The sequence below is a fragment of the Amphiura filiformis genome, unplaced genomic scaffold (genome assembly GCF_039555335.1).
Source record: "Amphiura filiformis unplaced genomic scaffold, Afil_fr2py scaffold_36, whole genome shotgun sequence".
Taxonomy (NCBI): Eukaryota; Metazoa; Echinodermata; class Ophiuroidea; order Amphilepidida; family Amphiuridae; genus Amphiura; species Amphiura filiformis.
This window is the reverse complement of record NW_027305500.1, coordinates 460,257-485,429: the sequence shown is the minus strand read 5'-3', so window position 1 is coordinate 485,429 and position 25,173 is coordinate 460,257. Positions and strand designations below refer to the sequence as shown.

At 37.6% G+C, this 25,173-nt stretch overlaps 1 protein-coding gene across 1 annotated transcript in view; it reads right to left on the bottom strand.

Annotated features, from left to right (window-relative positions):
* Positions 1-25,173, bottom strand: part of LOC140143998 (testis-expressed protein 11-like) — a 100,914-nt gene that overhangs the window by 5,189 nt on the left and 70,552 nt on the right. The window contains 1 exon segment of the mRNA XM_072165827.1: positions 4,159-4,229. Coding sequence (XP_072021928.1) covers positions 4,159-4,229 — 71 coding nt within the window.

The following is a 25,173-nucleotide window of genomic DNA, read 5'->3' as shown; positions in this document are numbered from 1 at the left end:
ATTCATTAAAAAAAAACAGAACAAAAAACAACAACAGAATACCCCTTTAAGACCAAACGTGATGGAGTGCCTCTTTGAGATATGTGGAATGCCACTTTAAGACAAAAATGTGATTGAGTGAATTTTTTAGACCTGAAATATGTTTCATTTAGGCAGTGTCAACCTGCAAAAAAAATGATACTTTGGTGGTTACCATTCTGTAAGTCATACTGTTTTATGGATCAGGACAGAGTTTTGTCCTAGAATCCAAATCGCTGGAGCAACTAAAAACTAGGAATAAAAATGTTTGGATGATGAATCTCAAATTATGTGAGGTAAAAATCACTGTGTGTTCTTTACAATATGTGACATGATCTGGTCCATGGGGGCCAAAGGAGGCATTTTTGAAAATTGACTTACTGTAATTATTACATTAACATAGAATAGGTTATCATTTACTGAAAATACCAAAGGTCTAGCATACTTGGTTCTAAATTTATGGTATTTTTTGATGTCTATTTTCTTATGTATTTTATTGGTTTTTTACTCAATATTATTACTTTTATCTCAGTTTCAAATTTGCTGCCTTTGGCCCAATGGACCAGATCGTATCACATATAGGATAACATACCTTTTAAGGATAGGGGGAAGAAGGAAGGAAGACAAAGTTAGTTTCCTACATGTACAACATGTCTCTTATCACAGTCATATATTATTTTTACAGTTGAGTCCGCAAAAAATGTTAATTCCAAAAATAGAAAACTTGCTTGCAGTACATTGAATTTGCATCCGTAGTATGCATCTCACATAAATAAGTAATGAGAGAGAACTAGGAAGCTGGGGGTGTGAAAGGAAACGTATCTGCTGACATATCCGACTATCGCAAATCACTTCATAAGAGGCGTTTTCCCCTCTGAAATTCAGTCATCTTGTTAAAATTAACATGTTTCCTGAAACATTTCAAGTTGATCTATCAGTATGACTTTTCAAGTGTCAAAACTTATTGCATGCAGTATTAGACCAAAAATCTGGGGGTGGTAGGGGACAACTGATCTGCGACTCTCCCCCTTATTATAAGAATATCCCGTAACTTTTCCCCACCTACAAGATAAGTCATCAATCAGAATGATATTCATGTGTCAAACTTTATTGCATGTAGTATTAGACCCATCCAAGAATCTGGGGGTATTATCATTTGGATATCCCCCACTTTTCCCCCACCTGCAAGATAAGTCCATGTGTCAAACTTACTGCATGCAGTATATTAGACCCACAAATCCGGGTGTGGTGGGGACAATTGACCTGTGACCCCCTTATGATATTACCATACTCCCCAGACCCTCCCCCACCTAGAAGGACAAGTCATATTGCCAAATTTAAAATGTTCAATGACTTTTCATGTGTCAAACTTATTGCATGCAGTATAGACTCACAAATCTGGGGGGTGGTAGGGGACAACTGACCTGTGGCCCTTTATTATCAGAAGGGTCTCTCATGACTCGCCCCACCTACAATGATATGTCATTGAGCAATGACTTTTCATGTGTCAAACTTATTGCATGCAGTATAGACTCACAAATCTGGGGGGTGGTAGGGGACAACTGACCTGTGGCCCCTTATTATCAGAAGGGTCTCTCATGACTCGCCCCACCTACAATGATATGTCATTGAGCAATGACTTTTCATGTGTCAAACTTATTGCATGCAGTAGAGACTCACAAATCTGGGGGTGGTTGGGGACAATTGATCAGTGGCCCCCTTATTATCATAAGGCTATCCCATGAGACTCCCCCAACTAGAGTGATAAGTCGCTGACCGATGACTTTTTATGTGTCAAACTTATTGAATGAGTATTAGACTCACACATCTGGAGGTGGTTGGGGACAACTGATCTGTGGCCCCTTATTATAATAAGGATCTCCCCTGACTGACCCTCCCCCACCTAGAATGACTAGTCCTATTGCCAAAATGTAAAATATTCAATGACTTTTCAGGTCCCAAACTAATATTGCATGTAATATCTAGACTCACAAATCTGGGGGTGGTTATAACTGATCTGAGCCTGTGGCCCCCTTATTATCATTTAAGGATCTCCCATGACACTCCCCCAACTAGAGTGATAAGTCATTGATCAATGACTATTCATGTGTCTAACTTTCATACAGTATTAGACCCACACATATGATGGTGGTAGGGATAACTGATCTGTGGCCCCTTTATTATGATAAAGATCTCGCATACCCTCCCCTACCTAGAATGATCATGATAGGTCATATTGCCGAAATTAAAGCATTTCCGTTAAAGGCCCATTCAGTGATTTGTTCATCTGGACGATCGGTAAAATCATCAAAATTCAGATTTTGGTACCTTTGTCATTGTCATTGATGTGCTAACATAGCCTGCTAGTGGTTCAGCTGAAAGTCATGTATTTAAGACAAAATAAGGGACAAAGTACAGGACTTCAATTAATAATTTGTAATACTTCTAGTGAGATGTCACAAAACAATTTTCCAAACAAAATATATTGATAGTAATCCACGAAATTAAAGGCCGATCAAACTAAAAGTAGTTGCAGTCGTACATGTTATTGTCTCAATTCTTTCACACATTACATCGCCATTCGGGGTCACCGTTCAGTTCACCCTTAGTTCCGGGCAGACTCCATTGCCAAAAATAAAGTAATACCTGTAAACATATTTCAATTTTCTCAATTTGACTTCTGACATGTCTTGTGGACCATATCTCCTTAACATTTCTGGCGACTTCCCTTTGTGATCATGGGAAAAGTTTGATTTTGTGTATTCTATTCTTTTAAATAGAAAAGGCTGCTTAAAATTAAAGTTGTACTAAACACCTCAAAAGAAATAAGTCCCCCTCTGAACATGTCGTCATAACATCGTAAGGTTTCGTTTTGTACCAACAAAACTAACTTTGAAATAATTATATGACTGTTTACTAAGTGCTGTGTGAAAATGAGAGATTTCCATGACTTCAGGGCTGAATGAGCCTAAATTGAAGACAAAAAGTGCCCTTTTCAGAAGTCACAAAGTAGGTCTATGCTTGTTAACTGCAAGGCGTATTGGGACAAGGAATGGAACTGACCATCTTACAACTCACTGTGCTGAACTCTGCACCAAGGGGATTTGCATGGCTGAATGATCAAGAATCGATACACATTTCAGTAAATGTTCACTTGGTGAGGATTTTAAACTGCACTCAAACACATGGGGTTTTCCATTAGTAACAAGCCATGAATCAACTTTTGTGACAAGCAGAGGCCTACTTTGTGACTTTTGAAAAGATCAGTTTTTGCCTTCAATTTAGGCTCATTCAGCTCTGAAGTCATGGAAATTTCTCATTTTCACACAGCACTTAGTAAACAGTCATATAATTATTTCACAGTTAGTTTTGTTGGTACAAAATGAAACCTTACGATGTTATGACGACATGTTCAGAGGGGGGCTTATTTCTTTTGAGGTGTTTATATACCAAATATAAGCTAACCGAGATAAGCACATAGCAGGGCCGTAGCAGGCGAGGCCATGACTACCCCACTTTTTGAAAAATTTGTAATTTGGATGGATCATTTTTTTAGAATTGTCCCAAAGTTTTAAAAAAAGTAGCTCAAGTTTTCCTAACTTTATCTAAAATTTGGTGAAATATTTGGCAATTTTCATTAAATTTGGTCAAAAAAATTGTTGTTAGAGCGATGGATCCAAATTTCTTGAAAAATTGGAATATTATTTACGGATGGGTCCACTTTTAAATTCTCAGCAGTAAATCTCTACCCAAACCAAACTTTTATTTATTTATTTATTTATTTATTTATTTATTTATTTAATCTTTCTTTAATCAGGGTAGTCCCTTCAGTAACTGGTACTGATCTCCAAGGGGGCCCTGAGTAACAATTCACAATATACATATACATTGTACAATTTCATAACAGAAGATAATATAAATTGCTCCCATCCTCAAGCCCCCCCCAGCCACCCCTGCAACTATGCTCTAATATAGATGTTGTCATTTTTTACATCTATTTAGCCATGTGTCGTGAAAGTTCTTTTATGGTAGTATGTATTCTTTTGCTTCATTCATGTGAGCTCCTGGTCCCATAATAATTTCTGCCTTTTTGGTGTGTTATTTTATATATACATTTTTTTTCTCATCGTAGTAACTTACCACAAGAGATGTATGCCAGTATTCCATGCCTTGGTCATCAGCCAAACTATCTCCATCTCTGGAAAATTCTCCTTGTTGGACAAAAATAAAAAATGTAGATTATTGAATGAAACTGTTGTCAGTTTATTTTTTTATTTTTTCTCAGGGAAATGGATGAGGGATGGAGTTCACAATTGTACAGGGATATAAAATGCAAATTTGTGAAAACTGATCTCCCTATAAATATTAAGATAAAATTATATTCTCCAAAAAAGGAGCCAAGCAATAAACATGATTAAGTGGAATTTTAAGTATGTTTATACCAATCGAGGTAGTGTAAAAGAGTACCAACTCCTCTACATTTACATGTTGCTCATGGAGGCAACTTAATGTACCTCTGGAATCCGGATTCAAGTTTCAATATGCTCCTGCAGTGGCGTAGCGTGGGTCATCATATTGGGGGGGGGGGCACCGACCATGATTGGGGGGCACCGGTTCTGATTGAGGGGGGAAATTTCAGGCAATTTTGCGCATGATTGTAATGTACTTTAGTAAACTTATACATACATAATATACAATGTGCTGTAGTTTGTCAAAATCTGAGATTTTGAATTTAAACCGTCTGATGAACAAGACGGTTATTATGATAGAAATATAAGGCCCTTCACATTAAATTCTTAGTTTACTGTTAACCGCCCGCGTCCAAAATAGAAAACTGCAAAATGTTTAATTATTTTATTTGTTTAATTATTTTCTCCTTTAAAATACCTTTTAATGACTTTTACTTGCTACTTTCTAACATGAATCATATCAACAATAATGATGAATAAACAAACAGCATAATTGCACCATATACTATGTGTAAAAGTAAGCATATTAATAAAATAATTAAATGCCGACTCCTGTTAAAACGGGTTGATAATTGGTTGTGATAACTATACTAAATAAAGAAAATAATAGATAATTAATAATTAATAATTAAAAGTCACCTCATCCTATTTTAAAAATCTTGAACAGTAAACTCGGAATCAATTGTGAAGGGCCTAAGTCAAACATGTACGCTATATGTACATATCACAGTACATACATGGTATGCGGGACGGTTATCATACACACATCTAAGGATGACAGAGTGACCCGCAGTGGCATCATCAGCACTGGTATGAAATTCGAATTTTCTTTGCTCTACTCAGTTGTTCTGCTCAAAATTAAAAGGGGAATATCTGACAGTAAAAGCTAACATTTTATGGAAAAGAAATAATAATCTATTTTTTATGGAAATACCAAAAAATCCAAGAAGGCAGGCACATCTCCATTCCTTGAGCAAGGAATAACGATCTCCATATTAAATTTGAACAAATACATGCATGGGAAAAAAGTTTGAATCTATATTCTTTCAATTATATCATTTGTATGTGTTGGGCTTGTTTTTTCTCAGGTTGACATACACTATTGTTGTATTCAAATAAACTAGTTTGTCATAGCAATGGGTTATTCCAGTTGAAATCCACACACCCCCTATGGAAGACATGACCTTAACCCCCGGCCTTACACAGGCAGAGTGAATTTCAAATGGGTTTACCTGAATGGGTGTCTCCTTTTGAAATTTACACCCCTGTATGGAAGATTAAGATCATGTATTTTACAGGGGGTGCATGTATTTCAACTGCAATAGCCCATTATGATGTACACTTGGCCTTGTTCCTGTATCCTCTAATAACATAAATGTCTATTTGATGTACATATTTGGATTCCCTACCCATGTCAATTATAATTATTATATGCCCATAACATGTCATTTTTAGCATTTTGCTGTTACAAAGTCCAATATAAGTCACTTAACTTTTAGAAATTCAAATAAAAATAGCTACAAGTTTACCCTTTCAACATGAGTCACCTTTGTGAGATAAACAACAAACAAAACAAAACAAACAAAATACATATGCAGTAAGTTTTTAATTTTTCTGTGATCCGGGTGCGCACTTGTGATTGGCTGTCGTGAAGATGTGGCGAGGTCCCTCCCCTTCTACTTGCAGATGAACAATGGGTCAACCGTCGTTTTGTCAATCAACGGTCTTGACAACACGACGGTTGACCCATTGTTCATTGGCAAGTAGAAGCAGTGTGTTTTGTGATTGTTAATCACTTCTGTGTTTACGCTTGTGTACGCGATAATGCACAGCCCAGATCGATATGCACAGCCCAGATCATGGAAGAAATAAAAAATAAACTTTTAGATAATAAGATAAGGCAATAGCCATAGCACCATTAGGCGAACGTTTACGGTATGACGTCACTGTCCTCGGATCGAACCTGACAGTTGCTTATCCACACACTTTGTGCGTAACGCACATATCTTTTATCCATGGTTAGTATCTCATTAGGTTCATAAGCATGCTCATCTATCAGGGCACAGTTCCATAAGCATAATATGTTTGTACATTAACATAATGACCTTTGAATACGTTGGGTACAAAAACTCATGTTCCATAACTTATAGGTCAAAATGTGTGCTTTGCTTGTTTACTGGAGGTCACTGAGCTTTGCCATTAGGCATGAGATCATTATTGATTATGCCAAAGACCTGTCAAGACAATAGTCTGCAAATCAAGCAGAAAATACACATTCCCAAATGAGCATCAGAAAAACAAAATGAAGAATATTACTCATTTCATTAGGGAAAACTAAATCAATACAGATAGTTTTGTAAATTGTACCTTATGGATCTTATCTCCCTTACAGTAGGAATCATTATGACTGTAGCCTTTATTTTTTATTTAAGGCTGAACCCAGGCCAAAGAAAGTTGATTTTCAGTTTACTGTCACGAAGACAGATGGGGTTTTTCTCAAATTTGTGTAAATTAAAATTGTTACTTATTTTGAATAAAAATTCAATTTTCCTGAAAAAGGTGAATTCAATATAGGAATATAATGTGCCACAAACAAATCTTCCGATGTGAGCTTTACCATTTTCATTTAGGGTTATTGTATATTACATAAAAATAATGAAACTGGTATCATTCCCTTGTCTCATGTTTTAGTGGCATAAATCAGTCTTTTAAGACTGAAAAAGGTTTTTTTTTTTTTAACTTGCGCATCAATCAGTCTTAAAAACTTGATCGAGGGCCTCAGTTACAATATGGCCAATAAGGGGACAATAATAAATCTATCTATCTATAAAAATGAGAAGGGGGTATTTGGTCCAAATTATCAAAGAATGGCTGGAAAGAGCAAACAATGGCTCATTTGTCAAATAGTGGGGCGATGTCCCCCAATCACACCCCCTCCCTCCTGCCCCCAGGATTGACACTCATGGTTTCAAAATGAAACCTTTAACCCCAACCTTACCCATGGTTTTTGTGCTATCGGAAGGGAAAGAAGGAACGAAAAAGGAGAGAAGATGAAGAAGAAAGTCACTTGGCACCCCGGGAATGGATCCTCGGACCCCTCGCATGCCACGCAGAAGATCCCCAGCATGTAGCTACACAGGTGACGTTGGCCCTGGGTATATATGACTTGGTCTGATTGCGCGTCATCAAGTCCGTGGAATGCATGCACACAGAGTGGTTTTAATAGTGAGCTTTAGTGAGTCCTAGTTGGGTTAGGGTTAAGGGAAGATTAGTGGCAGCAATGTGCCCAATCTGAATATAGGAGCTTATAGGCTGCTTTTTCAGGCTTTTTAAACCCGGGGCTTGGGCATTTGCATGCAGATCTCATCCTTTAATAACCCAAGCAAATGTGATAAGAATCTCAAAATCAACTTTGCATGGCCTAAAATTTGTCACTGCAATGACTATATTTATGGTACCGATTTGGGTTGCAAAAGGGTGGAACCTAAAACTTTGAGAAATACCTCAGGGCTATGGGGGTTGCATTCGGCTGTCATAGCTGCTGCCCCACTTTTAATAGAGTCATTTGCGTTAAGTTCCTTTATTTTTCATACTAATAGATGTGTGTGACTAATAATATTTTAGTATAATTTTGACACGTAACTATATTTCTGGCTGCTACTGATCTTGATGACCTATTACTTTGTACCCCCAGACTAGGACAGTACCTCTGACTTTTATTGCCTTTCACATGTTAGCCTCGGAATATTTACAAGAAGTTAAGTGTAAAACTGATCAAAAGCATGGCCGTAGCTAGACTATGCCATAGTTGAATTTTATTAAAAATATGTTATTATTAGTCATGATGAACCCATTTCGTTGAAATCAAAATTGTACTGATGTTTATTAAAATTAAAGTATTCAATAGTAAAATGGTCATAAAGAGTTTAAAATATCAGACGATTAGTGACAATAAAAGTAATTGAATGTAACACTATCTTGCATAATTATAATGCTCACTTTAATACTGAACAATTCTGATTTGGAATCTACCAGTTTATTGATAGCCAACCCCGAAAATTCGACTATGGACTTTGAATTTTAAGCAGAACTTTACCCCCTGGACTTTGCTCTCTAAAAACGCACTGTCAAGCATACTTGTTTATTAGTCCATTAACCACAAGTATTAAGCATGTATAGTACAAGACGCGCTAGATGTTTGATGAGAGATTAACTTTGGCGTCAACACAAAAGCATACAAATACCACAGATAGTTGTGTATGCGGTGTAGTTAATGGTAATGGCGCGGGCCCGGAAGATTTAAACCATAGCGAGATATGGGCGACCAATCACAAGGCAGATCCATTTAAAGATGCATTACATCATGGCCAATTTTAGTTCTCCATAGAGTCACATGTTAAAAATCTTAACCGCAAGGCAAAGTCAGTAGTCCACTTGGGAAGCTAACAAACAGAGGGAGTGCGGTGACTGAAAAGATCAGACAGATGTGAAAATCTATCAGTTGCACACAAATCAATATAAATCAGAGTTTTATGCTTAAATGTAATAGCCAGAGTATGCAAAATGGGCAAGTGGACTACAGAGAAGTCTAGGCCGTAGCAAGCAGAGCGGTTGGGGAGGCCATGGCGGCCCCACTTTTTAAGAAATTTGTTTTTTTTTACAGCGCTATTTTAATGCGTATTTGTATTTTGGCTATGCCACATTTGATGGCCGCCCCAAATTTGTCAAACTTGCTACAGTCAGGCATGGATGGGGGGGGGTAGTTTTTTATTTGATCTGTCACCCAAAGACCCTTATTTTTCAATTTCAACAGCAACTTTTATTATCACTGATTTTGTTACTTATTTTGAACAAACAAAGAAACTTGAAGCATTTAAATAAAATAAAAAATGTAAATATTTATATAGCGCTTTATGCCCTAAACAGCCTCAAAGCGCTTTACATTTATTCCGCCGTTATTGGAATATGTCGGAACCACGTTTGCTGCCTACAAATGGCGCAGGGTTCATCAGTACAATGACTGTGACTACTCCTAACAGCTTCCCATTGCACCTGGGTGGGGTGAGGCAAGCGAGACAAAGCACCTTGCCCAAGGGCGCAACACGGTGGCGGGCGGGGACTCGAACCCACGCACGTCAAGCAAGCTCTCAAATTATGAGTCCAAGGCCGTAACCACTGAGTCACCGTGCCCTCATTTAGAACTAGAAAATGAATTATTCATGATGTTCAAGGTTTCTGTGGCGCTGTTTCAGCTCTCACCCAAAGGTTCCATTTAAAAAAAAGGTCATGTTCTCACCCAATGACCCCATATTTTTTTACATTTTGCTCTCACCGAATGCCAAAAATCATGCTCTCACCCCATGACCCCATATTTTTTACATTTTGCTCTCACTGAATGTCCCTTACTGTGAAAGTGCCAGCTCTACACCTATATCCATTTCATATTGAAGTCCCCTCCCCTCTTACAAACTTTTGAAGAAAAATTTGTGTTATTTTATAAAGTGAAGAGATGAAAGTGATGGTTATGAATGAGGTTGACAACTTTGCATTGTTATGTGGGGCATTGAAAAATCTAATCATTTTGCTTTGGACCTCCGAATATCCCTTGGGGCGTCGGGATATTCCTGGTTCCAAAGGCAAAATGTTTAGATTTTTCACAATGCCCTCCAAATAACCGATGCGCAGTTATTAACCTCTCTAAAGTATATCATCATCACTAGCGTGTCCAGGGGGAGCTTTGGGGGCTTCAGCCCCGCACGCACGGACCCCGAAAAAAAAGAAGAGGAGAAAGAAAGGAAGAAAGAAAAGAAAAGAAAGAAAGGAAGAAAGAAAAGGAAAGAAAGGAAGAAGTAAAGGAAAAGGAAACAAAGAAAGCCAATGATAATAACGATATTTGAGCCCCCCCTTCCCCGCTTAATGGATTTAGAGTACCCGGTATGCCGCCATATTGCAGGCCTATGATACGTCAGAATAGACGTAGGTAATCCAGGGGAATGGAGGAGATATGCCCCAACATTTTAAGTGGGGTTGGCGGGGGGCTGGAGTATCCTTTTGCCCTGCACCTCCCTATACCCTTTTTTTCTTGATAATTTGGTGAATTTAGACTAAAAGAGGGCCTGAAATTATGCATTTTTAGTTCACCAAATACAAAATTTTCTTACATAAGGGGGCCCCGTCAGGGGGCCAGCCCCGTGGACTGCCGCAAACACTTGGCCTGCCAGTGTTGAAAATCTTCCTAAACCCACGATCCAAAAATTGTGCATATGTAGGCCTGTATGATCGATGTGATTTATTATAGAGTAGACACTTTCTAATTTTTCTGCGGACTTTTTGGAAACTTATATTGAATGTATTTTGATTTTTTTTTCCAAAAATGTCTAGTCCAAATCAACCGATTTTGGCAAAAACAGAGCTGGGTTTTCAATGATGTGGGCAAAATTTTAACAAAATATTCTCCAAAAACACTCCCCTGTGTTAATACACAGTGTGTATGATAAACAAATTCCCCTTTTCGCTTCACCCAACACTAAAAGCAATAATTTATACAATAATAGTGAAAATTTGTCCACGAATGGCTTCAATTTGGGCCTTCATTTAACCCATTTTCAGATTTTTCAAACTAAAATTGTACACTAATAGTGCCAGAATGGTCCACCAAATGGCTTCAATTGGGCCTTCAGTTTGCAAAAGTTTCTCACTTCTGAGGGGGCAGACACCCCCGGCTTTCGCCTTTTTTGTTTCTACTTTGGACACGCGACACTTAATGTTTACAGTAATAATTTATACAGTTAATAATAGTGAGAACTTGTCCACGAATGGCTTTTTAATAGCTTCTTTTCACCAATTTTCGGCTTTTTCAAACTCAAATTGTGCACAATAATAATACCAAAATAGTCCACCAAATGGTTTCAATTGGTCCTTCATTTTGCAAAATTTTCTCACTTCTGAGGGGGAACATCCCCTCAGACACCTACGTCGGCATAAGCCGACGCAAGTTTAGATTCAGCCCCCCGCAGTAACAAATCCTGCACACGCCCATGATCATGATCATAGTCATGCGATCATGATCCTTCAGTGCTAAACCATAACCATGAAAACACATTTGTATAAAAAAATGTTATGATAAAAACATATTTAACCCATATTCTTCCCACAGGGAATAGTAGCTATTAAACACTACATTAATTTGGTAAACTTAATTGAACTCACACAGAATATCACCCAATGAAGCGTATCATTACAAAGCAAATCAATGCAAGATGTTACATCAAATTTCTTTTTTTTTAAATTAATAAAAGTCACTTAAGCATAAATTATTAATTCTACAAAAGTAACCTATTTTTTCGAATTTAACAAAAAACATGCTAAGGAGAAAAACATGATTGAAAAGCACTTGACTTTAATAGCTATACATCTCCCATGGAATCTTTAATGCATTCACCAGCATTAACAAATTACTACTGGCACCTTCAGCGCACACATGGGTTCGCATGGGTGACCATACCCCGCTTGGTCGCTTTTTGAGGGCTTTGCAGGTCAGAAACGGAGTCAGATGATGTTGTAATTGCTTGTGATTATCATAGCATGTTGTCAAATTTGAGACTGAAGTGAAAACAGACGCCTCATTAATGACTCACCAAGTGGCAGTATCTTTTTTTGGATTTTTTTTAGGGGGGTATAGGAGAAGTCAATTTCAAGGGGTGCCTCTATTTGCCGTACCATAGATGGGCTGACTGGGATGGGTACACTGATAAGTATTATAAAGCCATGTGTGACTTGCTCTGCAGCGACACCCTCAATTTTTCTTGAATTTCTACTTTTTGTATGATTCTAAATGCCCAATGATGTACTAAACTAAGCCTGAAGTGCTTTAATTACAGCAAAATTTTAGTTTTTATAATAAATCCAGAGATCTCCGTTTTTATTCAGTGTTCACCGATCGAGTGACAGCTAAACACATCCTGTGCCTGTTTATCATTGCATCATTGAATCAGTGACATATAAACTGTGTGTATATCGCTATCAGTCTTACATTTTGTTTGTTGTACATCCCAGCTGCGTGAAGCTCCGCCAATATTCATGATAATAATACGATCGGCGAGTTAATACACACATTGTAGGAGCTGGAATAAAATTGCAATTTTCTTAGTTTTACCTCATTTGTTTGGCTCAGAATTAAAAGGAGATATTGTGATCAGGGAAAACTAACATTTAAATAGGAATCTATTCTTTATGCAGATCACACATTATAGCTTTAGGTATATGTGCTATCATCTGTAGATGACACAATATTAAAGTGATCCTTCATTTTTATTGCATGAGAGTTCATTTTCATTGGGAAGTTGCCACCGGACAAGGCTCTTGAGCTAACAGAATTCCCCATCCCATGAAGAGGGATCCATGGGATCAATTTTAGTGGTCAAATTGAACTATTCATGTCAGATTTCATCTTGATTAGATTACAATTATTTTCATGCTTTGCCATTTCCATGGTTTATTAGATAAATGATTGCTCCTAGTGCCAGTCTGAAAAAGAAGACTCTGAACTTTTAACAGAGCAACCCCTAGTTGTATGGTTTGCTACAAGTCAAAGAAAGTTCACAAAAATCTACATCTTGCAGATGCTGTATTAAAGTTTGGAAATTGACAAATAGCATCTAGGACTCTCTAGTACATTGGGCTACTTTTTTTTTTATAATTAAAAACTCTTGCCATGGTTTGATGCTGTAAAATCTGCCCAATTACTTGGCACTGAAAACTTGCCGTGTGATCAATCAAAGCATAGAGAACATACTTCTACATGTTCTAAGGCCTAGCAGAAAAAATTAACCAACAGTTTATACAATGTTCTAGGATGGAGTTATACAGAGATTTTATATCTTGTCAATGTCAAGGCTAAATTGAATGCTAATAATAGGCACAATCAAGGGGAAATAAAACACTTTTATTTATCTTACATTTAGACAGATGAAATTGTCTTTTTCTGATAGTCTGTACTCCTTATTGGAAGTTTTGAATTACCCAAGTCCATTAGCAGCTATTAGCCAGTGATGTTTCAAGTGTACTATGCGCTGTTTTGACAGTTTGTGATAAACAGAATAGTTCCGGAGTGAAATGAATTGCCTGTTTAGATGAAATCATAATACTGTATTGTTTGTATTAAATACCCCCTATAAATAAATCAATGAAAAATGGTCAAAAATGCAAAAAATGTCCATGCAATATCGTGTGAGTAAGCTTAAAACTTGCATCAGGTCAAAAAAGTTTAGGAAGAATATCCATTTTTCATAAATTTGCCCCCGCCCCCTGTAAAAAAGGTCCACTTTATCAAAATCTCCACTCCAAAAAAAAAATCCTCCATTCGGCCTTGCCCCTGAACAAGCTGTAAAGCCAATTGGCCTATTTTTAGATAGTGCTGAGCTGTTCAAGTTCATGTAGGTTGTTATTTCAGGAAAGAGACTTGACATTGACAATACTTTGATTGAGTGCAGGCAAGGTGATGTGGTGGTGATGTAAAACCAGTCAAAATAAACAAACATAGCACTTCAAATATGTGTGTCAAGATCATGTTAAGGTCAAGTCATGGGAAAAGTTTTGCTTGGTTTCAGTCCTTGATCCATATCTGTCAAAAATAACCAACACTTAACTCAGCTCAGGGCTGTAGCAAGCCGGGCAGCCGCCCCACTTTTTGAGAAATTTGTTATGTTTTATCATAGATTTTATGGTTTTATAGCATTATGGCAGGGTAAAATCTATGGGAAAACTCATTTGTAAAGGTGGTATAAATTTATGCATGTGTGGTGGACGTGGTCAAGGGTCCCCTTTTCAGGCTCTCCAGCAGTTCCTTAAGACCCACATTTCAATCATGCTCCAGACCAGTTCTTTGGCCTCAAACTGTGACAACTATAGCTCTTTAACTAAAATTTGGATTTTTTGGGCGAAAATCGCGAAGCGATTTTCGACCCATATTGCGCTGGGTTTTGTACTACTTACTTCTTCACGGCGTTTCAGAATAAAAATGAAATATTCGTGCTGTCTATGTAATCAGGAAACTACAGAGGCGATAGTGTCCATTTAAATTTGTCATTACTACTTCATGTTGATATTCAAACAGTGCTATAAAGTTGTCTTACCAAGCAATATGTTTGTATTAAAAGAAATAATTGTTTTACAACTTCCATGAACTAGCATTTCTTTTATGCAAATCAGAAAATTGCAACAGATATTTTTCATTTCTCTCAGACTGAGCGGTATTGCCAGATTTTACATACAGTTGGGCTACATTAATAGCCTCATTATAGTTTTATTAATACTGGCAAAATACTTGCTTGTATGTGCTTGCTGTTCAACTATAGCGTATAAAATCTGTTAATGAGACTATAACCGCACAGTCAATTAAGTTATGTACGTCAACATGTCCCTTTTTGAGATCGCATGCAAACACTGAACAATGACATCTCATTTACATAATAATGAACTCATGTCTGTGGGCCATTTTAGTGGCCATTATCTTATTTACATAATGGTTTTGACCTCGAGTCATGAGTGGTGATTCATTGTTTATTTGGCATACTCCTCTAAATATTTTACCGCAAAGTCCTATGGTGGAGGGCTATTTTGTTGTGTAGTCCTACAAAGCTGGGTTACTAAAAAGTAGCCTGTACCGTACAGTCCTATGGTGTAGGGTTTTTTTATTTTTTTTATTTTGTTGTCCTAATTTGATTGCTCTCCTTGGTCTCTTCGTCATTTGTATAACTTCCAACACAACCTTCTTAGGGACGCACCATTAGATTCTCAGGGTGGGGGTAGGAAGTTTTTGAAAAAAAACAAAAAACTTCACCCACTACATGAGCAAACAAAAACTTTCCCCACCAACTCTAAAAAAACCCTTCCCTACCTAACTGTGTATAAATGCATGATATTAAAAAAAAAATTGATGCCTTCGGCGGCGAAAAAAACAATCGCCGCCTTTGGCAGCGACAAAAAATTCTTTCCCCGACCTCAACTTCTTACCCCCCCCCCTCAGTATCAAATGGTGCGTCCCTTAGTTTAATTCTTTCAATCAAAATTTCACTCCTCTGCTAATGATGACAAGTGAAAATCGAAGTACTCTTGCATTAGGCTAAATAAAAAAATAAACATGTTTCACGCCCCTCCGCTTCATTATTGGAGGTTTCTTCAATTATATTTTTATATTTTGAAATTCAGTTATAACTTTTTAAAAATTATGTCTAGGAAGTTGAGATGCTTTCTATAGCCTTCCCAATATACAAGAAACAATTTGGAAGGTTTTGAGATCATTAGAGGGGCCTACCCCTCAGAACAACAAATAAAAAGAGGCCTTCTCCTTTTTGCAGGCATTATTGTCCCCGCTAAAATAGCTTTAAATATGGGTATTTACATCGATTCTGCGATACAAAATACAAAGGCCCCTCCTCCTCCTTTTTTTCAAAAACCTGGACGTGAAACATGTTTTTTATTTTACTTGGACTTATCAATATGGAACTACACCTTTATCTTGACAATTCATTGGCTCGCCCTATTCCTTTTAAAGGAATTTTTATTTAAGCTTCACTAGACCCCTAAAATGTTGAAAAATAAGTTCTTTGTTCCCAAAGTCCCGGGGTCCAAAGTTCAGTGCTCCACTGCACACGCTCCCCTACAAAAAAGTTGAGTGCCCCCTGGGGCTGGTTGTCACCTTCAGTAGTAAAGGAAAAGGGTTGATACCCCATTCTTCAGACAGTCCAATCAAGCTTCAAGTTCACCAAATATTATAGTGCTTCAAATAATTATGTGTCAAGTTCATGCAAGGGCATGCAAGCCATGATCAGGGGTAGCGTTAACCCCCGATTGGGGGTGAATGACCCCCTAAATTAAAAAAATATAAATTTTTCACCCTCCATATATTGGGAATGTGCAAGCTCGGGGGTGAACTCTGACACTCTACTTTTGGACCTTACTCCTACCCCTGATTACACTGCGAAATATTTTTCACCACCAAGATTTAATTTTCACCCCATGTATTTGGATTTTCTACAAGCTTGGGAGTGAAAAACGCGGGAAAACAACCCCCAACTTTCGGGCCTTAATGCTACCCCTGGCCATGATGAGAGTAGTTTTGTTGTGTGCTGTTGCAGTCCTTGATCCATACCTGCCAAAAATAGCAGAAGGCCTAAACAGAGCTTGTATTGCCCTTCCAAAGTCAGGATTGGTATGACATGGTCTCAGATTTGAAGCAGGTTTCACTGCCAAAGTGTGTAAAAATTCACTCCAGAGTGAAAATAGCTATGTTTAATTTCTAAGGTGTCTTTTCTAGGGTAAAATTGTTTGTAGAACATGATTTCTTTGTCAAAAGCGCGTGCATCGTACATCGCTTTTGCTACAAAATGTTGATTTGTGGCCGATTTTGCCCGAAAAATGCACTTTTGGGTGACAAAAATTTTCACATGCCAACTTTGTATACTCATAGAGTCTACAATATACATAGATATGGCCCTTTAAAATGTTAACATATCAACTGAGGGTACTATTTGATGGATTCAGGTATTTGTTTTGTGATTGACTTAATCATTTGCGTGCCAGAATCATTCAAATATGACATGCCTCGTGACAATTGACATGCCAAAATAAGCTGTTTTCGCAAAAAATTTATTTGAAAAATCATAACTCTTGATAGGAAGGTGCTACAGTGATGGTTGACCTACCAGTCTATGCAGTATTGAATGGGCTTTCATTTGATACCTAACTTTGTTCATTTTAACTAAGGGAAAAACTTGCAAAATGTAAGAATGTTTCCCCTACCCCTTTTTGATGTGTGTAAAAATTCCCGCCATTTATAAAAATTGGGATTACAAGAAAACTACAAGAGCTATAGGCTTGAAAAACTAATCAGTTATGCACAGTATAAGTTCCTACTTGGGTATAACATTAATATCTTTCCATTCCTTCTCAATTTTCTTTTCTAATTTTTTAACAATTTGTGACATCTGTAAATTACGTAAAATTTGGCATTTGAAAAATCGTAAAAAAAAAAAAAAAAATATGAGGGCAAAAAGTTAAAAAAACTAATCAGTTATTCCCATGATACAGTACTACAGGGATATAGTACCAAACTTGTGCTAAAATGCATATTTTTGAGTTCTAATTTTTTAACAAATTGATTTCGCCACCCCATTTTGAGCAAAATCGGGAACAATTAGTACCTGTAATATTGCGCAATCATGTGACCTATATTCAATGTGTGTGCACCAATCAGATGTCAGACTTGCACTACAACATGATGTGAGCCTTGCAGAGCCTTTATAAGTGTGCCAATAGAGTTCAAATATGTTGTGATGATGTTGTCACTTATGGATCTCATATTTTTATTTCCGTCAAAAGCATATGCCTCTACTGTAATGCTCATATCAGGAAAACAATGACAGATTGTGCATTTCTGACTTCAGAAATGAATTCTGCACACAATTTCAGTCTAGAAAACATATTTAAAACAATATTTTTTGAAACTTTATATTTTGCCATTTTTGGCAGTCAAACCTGCTTCAAATCTGAAACCGTGTCGTATAGCTTTCATATTTTTATTTAATATTAAAGAATGCAAGATCACAAAATATGATGGTATTGGTAAACAATAATTTGTAAGGTTTGTTTAAGTCCGTTAATATTTTTTTCAGATTTTTGGGTCTGTAGAAAAAGGGCAATACAAACATTTTTTAGACCTAACTAACATTCTAGCATGGTCATCTTTTCGCCAGCCCATAGGGCTGGTACCTAATTCTGAGATGGGGTTTGTGTACACTAAAGATTAGCTAAGATTATAGCCTTCTTCTATTGGTATGAATTTTTTTTTTTACTTCTCGTGGTGGAAATGTTTTTGATGTCTGCTAATTAGATTTGCAAGGAAAAAGAAAGTATGTTTTGCCGTTTCAATCTAACGAAAACGATTGAGTATTGACGAATATATGATTGAAATAATTACGACTTAAAAAGTTATCATAGGTTAGGCCTACACATATAAACATAAACTTGTTCAGCAATCAGCATATCAAAAAAATGACATGGTCAAAGCGGGGGAATGATCACGAGGTCATATCAGTGGACTACTGAGCATAGCATGTTTGGTTGCCTGTGAGTGCATAATTGATATGTTGATAACAGATCTAATAATGTTGTAGAATAAAAATCTTCATTATATGGACCACATTGAAGTCAAAGTAATTATCTATCCTATCCTGTATCGTTTTATGGATAAAATTGACTCAAAATGTTATTGATGATATTATTGCTATCTTTAACATCAGTTTTGTCTTTTCAACGGGAAAAATCCGATTGAAAATAAAGTTTTTAGGGGCTAGCTATAATATTGAACAATATATCCCACATTTTGACATGCACTTATAGAAAATAAATAAATTATTGTCTTACTTTATGAATTATAAATACTGTAAAATGACACATAACTTAAGTGAGGCTAATTTCTATCTTTTTTATTTGATTCATAAAATAACATTCAACAAAATGATTGAAGACTGAGAAAACACACAATGCAGACTATTACAGAATGGAGTAGGTAAGATGCCATGTCCATAGCTTTGCAGGAGTTTCGGACTAACAATCAACACATTCAAAAAATACAGTTTAAAAGTGAAGATTGTAGTGAATGATCAGTCCTTTATCATGTGCTTGCCACTATCTACTTTATAGTAAACTATACATTGCGAAATAATATAAAATCACTTTAAAATATAATGTGCATGTAAGTTGAGTTAACATAGCGAATTAACTAACAACTGCAGTGTATTTCTTGATTTTAATAATAAGCATGGGTAAAAAGCAGTAAAGACAAAAATACAGAACAATTTGGAGTAATAAATAAATAAATAAATGTTGGTATTTATACAGCGCCTTTCACATGTGAACATGTACCAAAGCGCTTTACATTTATTCCGCCGTCATTAGAATATGTCAGCTGCCATACAATGACCAAGGCATGCTCATACCTTTGGGCGGCGCTCAAAGGACAGTATTCATAACAGCTCCCCATTTCACATCTGGGTGGAGAGGAGTAATCGAGATAAAGTGCCTTACTCAAGGGCACAACACGATGGCGTCACCGGGGCTCGAACCCGCAACCTTACGATTATGAGTCCTAGCCCGTTCCGCTCGGCCACCGTGCTCCCTATGAATTACTAGTAATGAATTAAAGAGTTGACAGGAGTTATAGGAGTTAATGTTTTTTGCTGTTTCAGTGTGCATGTTCTCACCATTGATGGTTTGGTGAACTGTCATGTAACATGGATGTAAGCGTGATCCTAAAAATTGCCTTTCACGGTGACCCAAACTATTTACAAGACCTCTTCTGCATTGAGGCTGGCCTTCCCTTTTAAAGGGAATTTTTATTATATGAGGTAATGTACTACCCTGTTTAGTCCAATCAAGTTCATAATGGGTGAGAACATTGGGCTATTCCAGTTGAAATCCATACACCCCTTATAAAAAACATGGATCTTAATTTCCCACACAAAGGGTAGGCCTATAGATTTCAAATGGCATCACCCATTCAGGTAACCCCATTTGAAATTCACATTCCCTGTGTGGGAGATTAAGCTCCTATCTTCCATAGGAGGTGTATTGTACTATTAATATAGCCACACATTGATGATACTAGTAAATGATCATTCCATATTGCAGAGCAGAGTTGCCAAATGCACAATGAGCAAACTATCTCATATTTAAGGCCAAGTTCAATAATCTCCATTCAACAAGCATAGCTCAAAAGTTGACCTCAAAATGCTGAGTTTGAGTTTTTGTACCCAACATACTCAAATGTCATTCTATTCATGTGGAAGTCTGTTGGATCAGTGAAGTGCGGTGGCACTTCCCTGGTTGGATTAAAGAACTATAGATGAGCATGTTTGAGCTCTAAGTGAAAGCACCTATTGTCCACCCAATTGGGCCACTTTCAAATTTTGGGTACCTTTGACTGGTATTTGGGCTACTTGAGTGCCATTTGCCGCCACTTTGATGTGGTGTTTGCTGCACCTTTAGTGGCAACATTCTGGCAATTAACCCCAATGTAGGTTCACTGTCACTAATGATAATAACCAATGTTGATGATGATAGCTATCAGCAGGGGATGGTAGTTAAGAAGAGGTCAATGAAGTGACCCATTTCAGCCCAAAGTGCAGCCAGAAACAAAATGATACTATTACCACATAGGGCCTATATCACAACTATGTATTATGCTGCTGTCAGTTGCAGCCCCTGCCCCAGGGGCTAGCGGTGGACGTCATTTTGGAAACTGTTGCAAACATGTGACAGTCCTGGTTAAAAGTCCCGGCGGGGTGGGGCAATATTTTCTTGTACATCCTCGGGCACGTCCCTGCCCCCTATCCTGGTGCACCCACCAGAATGATCACGAAACGTACATGAATTCTCAAATCATAGTATATAAAACCCTGGATTACCCTGGTCCGGACAGAGCAGATTAGTGTTTTCCCCGTTTACGACCCTGCACAGTTGAGAGTACTCTTTTATAATGTCCTGGGTGGATCCCCGGCCCTTTCAAGATGCATTACATCCCTGTGTGAGTCCCGGCAGTGCGGGGACCCAATGAGCTGTTACATACATCCCAGGCCAAGTCCCCGCTATTGCCTGGGTCAAAACAATAGCTTCCAGAATAGATGATGCACCTCACAGAAAAATTCTCAAGGAAATCTAATAATGGTAAACATCAATCCAAAACTGTGATTACGACCACATAATGATCCCATTTCAATACAGTGTAATTTGAATGAGTATCCTCTCATATATCCTGACATTGTTTACTATTATTGTAGATGGACCATATGATGTCTGATATTACTCATTCCAGTCGTAGCTGTGGTATATGGAACCATAAAACATTATGAACACAGGAAACCCCTGGCCATTGCTGGCTGAAACCAGTGAACTACTTCCCATCATCAAATTTGAAAACCTTGTGCATATGTGAAGGACAGTACAATTATTTGACATCTATATCTAGTACCAAATATGGATTATTCCTTCATGTAATTTTACACAAAATTAGGGTTAGGGTTAGTTTAGGGTTAGGATTAGGGTTATGATTAGGGTTAGGGTTAGGATTAGGGTTATGATTAGGTTAGGGTTATGATTAGGGTTAGGATTAGCTTACACGAAATAATTACATGAAGGATCAACCCAAATATGCTTGTTTTGGACATCAGACTTGTAATGACTCAACTCACTCGACTTGACTCAGACTCATCATTTTAAGACTCATGACTCGACTCGAGTCTCAAATCACAAATGACTCAGACTTGAGCTTTAGGACTCGATTAATTAAATAAATTAATTGATGTTATTTCACGGCAGAAAAAGAAAGGACACAGATAAATAGGCTTATATCAATATAAGGAAGCTCACAATGAAGGAAACTGGTAGATTCTAATTGCACCATTGACCATGACATCAAGTTTGACATTGTTTTACTTATTACTTATAATACAGGAAAAATTGATTTCATGTGATCATGTACAGAAACACTAAAATAAATTGAGACACATAGCTTACTCTATTTGGCTAGCAGCCATCAACTCTGGGCATCTAATTTGAACTTCAGTCCCAGTCTATTCAGATAATACACAACCACCTTTAGACCATGTGACTTTCGATGCTTTTGCAACTATAATCAAATGCAGTAAACCTTTGACGAGCGCGTATTTTAAGTATACATCACGTATTTACTGCGTTGGACACACTTGTCTCTGATTGGCTGCTGAGGCAATCTGCTGTTGCAGAGTGGAAATTTATGAATAAACTGTGCGCCGTACGCGTTGTTAGCTCCGAATTTGCAACATCGTGGTAGTCGCGCTCGTCAAAGGTTTGCTGCATTTGATTATAGAGGAAATTGAAAGAACGTCTGAATTACAATAATATTTACAGTCTGTTAAAGATGCAAAATGATTTGTCTGGATTGAATACGCCCAAAATTCCCCATAAGGCAAAAAAAAAAAATAAAAAGCGTAAAATAATCAATACAGACCCAAATTTTGCATTCTGGGAGAAGTTTGCATTTCCTTTTTACTAAAATCATGCAAAATCAGCCATTTTTGGGCCATTTTAGCATCTAGAAAAAAAAATGAAAAAAAAAATCCCAACCAACACACTCTACTTGAAAAGTAAACAGGAAATGTAAGTAAGCCTGAAAAAAAAAAAAAAAAAACACTGAAAATTAGGGAAAAAGCACATAAATTCAGGCTAAAAAGCCCCCAAATAGCCTGAAAATAAAAGAAATTGCATAAATCTGCACTAAAACAACCTGAATTCTGTAAAAATCCTGAAAACTAACATCCCTGCGTAAAACAGGTGGTTTTTTTGTTGTTGTCTATTAATGCAAGATCGGGCATCTTTGACCTGATGACCTGAATGCATTTTAAAAGTATCATATTTGCCACCCCCTGAAATTGAATTTGCCGACGATTTCCCTCAATAGAGATATTGGACCTGATCCCGGGGACCTGATTAATACCCAAAGTGCAATCTCACCCATGAACAGACTGATACTGTCTGCCTTTTATCAGCTCTTATCCCATATTCATCATCCTGAAACTATAGGCCTATGCAGCATCCCTGATCATATGCTTGTACATGTGAATGTCAGAAAATAATAAGTGTAATAATTAATGACAAGTGATGATGGCCTTTTGATCTCTATCTTGTCTGTGAAAATCATTAGGGGGCGTACTACTATTGCTCCCAGGGGGGACCACTTCAAACACACAAGTTGTCATCCTCAAGCAGAAGGGTAGTTTTTTCACAACTTCGAGGTCCGCACTGTCACAATTAAGGTCTAATTTCAGGGCATTTTGTAAATAAAGGGTGTGCTTTATGCAACACAAGTCCGAGTTTAGGGTGTCAAAGTGTGATTTTCAAGATGTGCCATTTTATGGCAGGTCTCTGGAGAGGGTCCATTTTCCAACAGGCTATTCCATTTATTTAAAATGCACACTAGCCCAAAGGGGGGGTATGGGTTTCAAAATTATTAACCCTGACCCAGTCTATAATATCGAATTGATTAATTCGAATTAAACAATTCATCGAGTGGCCATGGGCAGCACCATTAGACATGTTACAAGACTACCAAGTGACAGGTGATGGACCGTACCCACACAATTGAATAGGCACTTTTTTGATAATTTTCATCAAGGTTACTCAAAACTTACCTAGCTAGCTAATTTATTATACATCAGGGGTCTCTGCCTTTTTAATATGTTATGAAAAACTTAATTTTAAAAATATCTACCGACGGAAATAAAAATCCATCGACGGATAGTCTTGTTATGCTCTCACAAACTTAGAAAAAATCTGAAAAATCCAAAATTTTGGTCTAAAACATGCCCAAGGTTACTGCTGTCCCATTCAAAAGTACAGGAAGACCACCTACAGCGTTGAGGTCAACTTTCTAGACTTCCTGTCTACTGGCAGTAATGGCTACTACCCAGTGCTAACATCAATGAATTGTTTAATTCGAATTAATCAATTCGTTATTATAGACTGACATACATTTGAAAAAGATACTGAGTCCCCCTGTGGAAGATATTGCCAAAATGTGGATTTCAACTGGAATAACCCAATTAGGTGGGTAGGTCAATGTTTAAGGTATAAAATTTGAGGGCCTGCTTGAGGATGACAACACAATACAGGGGCGTGCCCAGAAACCGGGATCCACTTTTGGGGCGCTTTTTTCTCCCCTTTTGATTTTAGGGGGTACTACGCCCCCCCTGGCTATGCCACTCTCACTCCCTCTCCCTCCCCCTCTCTTCCTTCTCCCTTCTCTCTCTCTTTCTCCCTCTTTAATTTTTTTTTAGGCCCGGGGGGGGGGGCTGAAGCCCCCAAAGCGCCCCCCCTCCTGGGCACCTGCCAAGCCCCCAAAGCACCCCCCCCCGGCCACACGCCTGCAATATGAGTGGCTCCCTGGGTTATTACTATAACATACTGATGGTGAGAGAACGCTTGTACTTGGTCATACTGGTTGGTTATTAAACACATACATGTTGTGTATGAATGTTATGGTTGCTGCACAACTGATGCTTTGGTCATTTTGAGGAAAATGACTGACATGTGTTTTGACAGTGCAAGCATAATTATTTCCATTTACGCATGAAACATTTTTGTATTAAAAGTAATACAACATGTTCTTTAACCCTGCTGTATAACCAGCATTCACGGTATACAGATATGCACAGTGCCAGCGCTACAAAATTTTTTGTAATTAGGGGTTTATGGGGGAATTTGTCGCCCATGACCCCCCCTTCCGGCACCGCCACTGATTATGCAGTTGTGTGATTTGCATTTGGTGCAGTAGTAGGGGTGCGAGGGCTTGCATGGGGGTACTTGCCCCCTGGACTACTCCCCAGTTAGAGCAAAAAATTACAGAAATCCCATAATTTGGGGCAAATTTTTGGCCTAAATTCATTTGCCCTGGAAACACAACATTGGAAAGTTCATTAACTCTGTAAACAAGTATGCCAGGGGACTTTGGGATTTCAACATTAGTAAGCTTTAATTAGGTACTGAGCAAATATAATACTAATAGTAATGGTAGTAGTAACACCACTTTCAAAATGTCCAACTTTGGTCTGAGTTGATCATATTATTGTGTGACACATTAGAGCGGACAAAA